This window comes from Rhincodon typus, chromosome 26, assembly GCF_021869965.1.
Source record: "Rhincodon typus isolate 14 chromosome 26, sRhiTyp1.1, whole genome shotgun sequence".
Taxonomy (NCBI): Eukaryota; Metazoa; Chordata; class Chondrichthyes; order Orectolobiformes; family Rhincodontidae; genus Rhincodon; species Rhincodon typus.
In genome coordinates, this window is record NC_063357.1 from 1,608,410 (window position 1) to 1,612,727 (window position 4,318).

At 45.7% G+C, this 4,318-nt stretch overlaps 1 protein-coding gene across 1 annotated transcript in view; it reads left to right on the forward strand.

Annotated features, from left to right (window-relative positions):
* Positions 1–4,318, forward strand: part of serpinf2b (serpin peptidase inhibitor, clade F (alpha-2 antiplasmin, pigment epithelium derived factor), member 2b) — a 15,829-nt gene that overhangs the window by 10,601 nt on the left and 910 nt on the right. The window contains exons 4-5 of the mRNA XM_048612704.1: positions 1,219–1,361; positions 3,841–4,042. Coding sequence (XP_048468661.1) covers positions 1,219–1,361; positions 3,841–4,042 — 345 coding nt within the window. The remainder of the gene's footprint in view (positions 1–1,218; positions 1,362–3,840; positions 4,043–4,318) is intronic.

Here is a 4,318-nt window from a genome sequence, read left to right on the forward strand (position 1 = left end):
ATATCATGAGCTATAACTTTGCTCACAGATGTGTGGCACTGTATCAAGTGATCTCTGGCAATCCGTGTATACCATAATTAACAGCACGACCTTCATTGAGCCTTTCTGGTAGTTAGGCACTGATACCCCTTTAGAAATGCTGAGTCTTCCTAATCAACCACCTTTCTCCAAGTAATCACTCAGTTCGTCCTGAATAATCGTTTCTAGAATCTTCCCCATGATCAAAGTCGAACTGTCAGGAATTACTGGGAATGTCCTTACAAACTTTCTTGAACAAAACCGTGATGTTTACAATTCTCCAGACTTCTGGCACCTCCCCCCGAGCCCAGGGGAGACTGAAAGATTAGGCCAGTGTACCCTGCAGTTTCCACTCTCACTTCCTTCAGATTCCATGGACACATCTTGTCCTGTCCTGGAGCCTTGTTAGCTTTAAATAGTCACAGTCCCTCCAACACTTATTCCTTATCAGTGTCCTGCCCAGTGACTGAGTTCCCTCCTCTGGTGACCTGGGCAGCTTCCTCTCTGCTAAAGCCAGATGCAACCTTTTCATTTAACACCTCAGCCATGCCCTCTGCCCCAATCTATAAATCCGTGTTTTGGTCTCTAACTGGCCCCTATTCTTCCCTTACATACTCTTCTACAATGTATATGCTTACAGAAGACTTTGGTACACCCTCTTGTGTTGGCTGCCAGTCTTTTCTCAAAATCTCTCTTTGCTCCTTGAATATGATTTTTTCACCTTCCCATGAACCTTCCTGCTGGTTCTCTGTTGTATTTTCAGTCTGACACTTGTCTTGAGTACATTATTCTTACTTATTTGCTTTGTCATCCAGGGAGCTCTGGTTTTATGTGTCCTACCTTTCCCAGTTGTGATAACACATGAACCACCTGCTCTCTGAAGGGAGCCCATTGTTCAGTGGCAGGTTGTTTGTTTGAGCCTTTTGTTCCAGTCTAACCTGCAGCTCCATCATTGTCCTACTGAAGTCCGCTTCTCTGCCAGTTGTCTTTCCTCACTGCACATTAACTCTTGTCATTCTCCACTATCACCCTGAACCCTACCTTATAATGATTGTTGTTTTCTAAGTGTTCCCTGACTGACTTTTGATCCACCTATTCCATCTGATTTCCTCTTATTCCACCTGACAGAGCATCCTTTCTTGTTGGCCTGGTGCTGAAAAATGCCACTGATGGTTTTATGTTTTATTCCCATACTCACAGGGTTATGGCAGGTACAGTTTGATCCTCTCGCAACCTCCAATGACGTCTTTTACAAGGAGGATGGGAGTTCTGTCCAGGTTGCAATGATGCAGCATCCCAAATACCCACTCAGTAGTTTCCACGACGATGATCTACAGATTGACGTAAGTGCTGCTTCCCACAGTGACTCGGTTTCCACTTGTATCCCGTTCAACCATCAACCTCTGACCCTGTTGAATAGAACAGGGACTCTCCCCTGTTCCCGCTGTCCCTTGATCCGATTCCAGGCACAACACTCCTCTCTTGTGGTTCCTCAGCGTTATTCCTTCTCTGGCTGTGACTGGCGAGGGCCCTGCTAATGCCAATCCCCTGCTGGCTTGGAGCTAGGATTCCAGCTGAGTCCATGTACAAAACTCAGCAGAGGTTAGTCCGAGTGGAGCTGGCCACTCTCAAGGTGCAAATTATTGACAGACAGTAAAAGAAAAGACTTGCATTTCTATCGCACATCTCTTGGCACCTTCACAGCATGATGCAGAGAGGCCATTTGGTCCATTGTGCCCATGCTGACTCTTTGGGAAAGTGTTCCCCTCAGCTCTGTATAATTGTCCTATTAAATGTATTAATCAGAGAAGAAACAGGCTGGAACATTTAAGTGCCCCCCTTCTGTTCCTGTTGTTTAACACTCTCCAGATATTCCAAAACACTCACAGCCAATGAAGTGCACTTACTCTGCAATGTCAGAAGCATGGCAGTCAATGTGCAAACAGCAAGATCCCAAATTAGCAATGAGATAAACCATCAGGTCTTATGCTGCTTGGGATGTCGGGTCAGGGATAAGTACTGGGGAGACTCCCTTTCTCTTCCTTGGATGGTGTTATGGGATCATTTACATCCACTCAAAGGCAGACAGGGCTCTCAGGTAAAGCACTGCACCTGTGGCACAGTCACATTCTCCCAGTTCTACATGGATGGTGTCAGATAGGTTCTAGACTCAGATCTATGATGCAAATCCCAGAACCAATGAGTTGGGGATTTGATTGTCTGAGATACAGAATTGAAAAATGGCTCTGTCACTGAGAACTTTTTAATGTTCTGCAACTCAACCAATCAGAGGGCTGTTGCTGGATAGGATTTCCTTAGCTCAAAGAATTCTTGGCGTTGTTTAGTCTCAGACTCTCTCTCTCACTGCTTCAAAACATGACATTATATGTGACAGCTCCGAAACCAAGGCAGCACTTGATCTTTAAACTCTCTCAGCGATAGCAGTCTGACTTCCAATTCCGTTTATAGCCCAATAAGAAACAACATGGCTGATTGACACTCTGTTCTGAAGAAGGGTCACTGAACCTGAAATGTTAACTCTGCTTTCTCTCCACAGATGCTGCCAGACCTGCTGAATTTCTCCAGGAGTTTCTGATTTTGTCACTGATTTAGACAATAGCTTTGTCAGCTCTGTTAGTCCCACTAACAACTGTCTTAGAACTAACTGCAGTCGTTGCCTTAAGGTTCCTGAATAGGAAAGCAGAATGAGACTGAGATGTGTCTTTGGTTTAGCCTGAGTCAGGTGATCGGGCCTGGAGCAGTGATTTAAAGTTACTGTCTGTTCAGAATTATCCTGGAGTCTCAGCTAATTAAAGATTCATCTGCACGGCCTGATTGTAAACAGACCAAGGGGAAAATCACTGAGCAACAGTTTGACGTTTTCATCAGCTTTGATTAAGCTTGTTTGTTCATTGCTGATCGATTGCAGGCTGGAACAAAGTCTAAAATTGGTTTGTGGTCAGAGGTCATTGATAAAGTCTCCAGGATAAGTCCGAGCACGGTTAGTAAACCAGAACCAATCAGAACTCTGCCAGTTATGTCGGGGCATAGGCCGAGGTGGGATTCCTGATTCCAGCTGCTACCCAGTGATTCCATTTGTTATTGGTGATGGAGTGCAGCTGGAAGCTGATAAAACCTATCAGGAATTTTTTAGAATACAATCCTTACAGTGTGGAAACAGGCTATTCAGCCCAAAACATCCACACTGACTCTTCAAGGAGCATCCTGCCCAGACCCACCCTGTAAGTCCCATGGCTAATCCACCCTAACCTGCACCTCTTTGTACTGTGGGAGGAAACCGGAGCAAACCCACGCAGACACGGGGAGAACGTGCAAACTCCACACAGACAGTCACCCAAGGGTGGAATTGAACCTGGGTCCCTGGTGCTGTGAGGCAGCAGTGCTAACCACTGAGCTATCCAGGGAGAGGTTAGAATGTGGAAACAGCTCCCACTGAGAACAATTAAGCTACTTTGATATTTTCAATAGGAAATCAGACAGGTACCCGAGAGAAAAGGGAATAGAAAGATTTATTCAAAGATTGCGATGAGGGAGATAACAATCAGAAGAGACTCATGTGAAGTGTAAACACCAGGATGAAGTATTTGGGCCAAGGAGCCTGTATCTCTGTTGTATGTTCAACGTGACTCTGTCTAACTGTTTATAATCCTGCAAACAGCAACTGGGACAGGATCATTCATGCACTTCTTCAAAGGAGAGGTCAAGCTGGAATGAAGGGTTTGGGAGTGGGGACTGGAGCTGAAATTGGAGGCTGGTATGTGTTCTCTCTAGTCCGCATGGTTTATATCATTGTTCCTGTAGGTTGCCAGATTATCCTTCAAACAAAACATGAGCTTTATTGTTGTGAAACCGATGGGGACGTGGAAACTCGACAACGTTGTGTCCAAACTGAACATCACGGATCTACTGGCCCGGATTTTCAAGGCTCGTCCAATGCCAGTCAAGATCCCAAAACTCAACATCAACTTTGATGTTGAACTAAACCAAGCCTTGAAGAAACTTGGTAGGTCATTCATTCCCCAACTTCACCCCATTCCCCAACTTCACCCCATTCCCCAACTTCACAACATTCCCCAACTTCACCCCATTCCCCAATTTCACCCCATTCCCCAACTACACCCCTTTCCCCACTTTCACCCCATTCCCCAATTTCACCCCATTCCCCAACTTCACCCCATCCCCCACTTTCACCCCATTTCCCACTTTCACCCCATTCCCCAACTTCACCCCATCCCCCACTTTCACCCCATTTCCCACTTTCACCCCATTCCCCAACTTC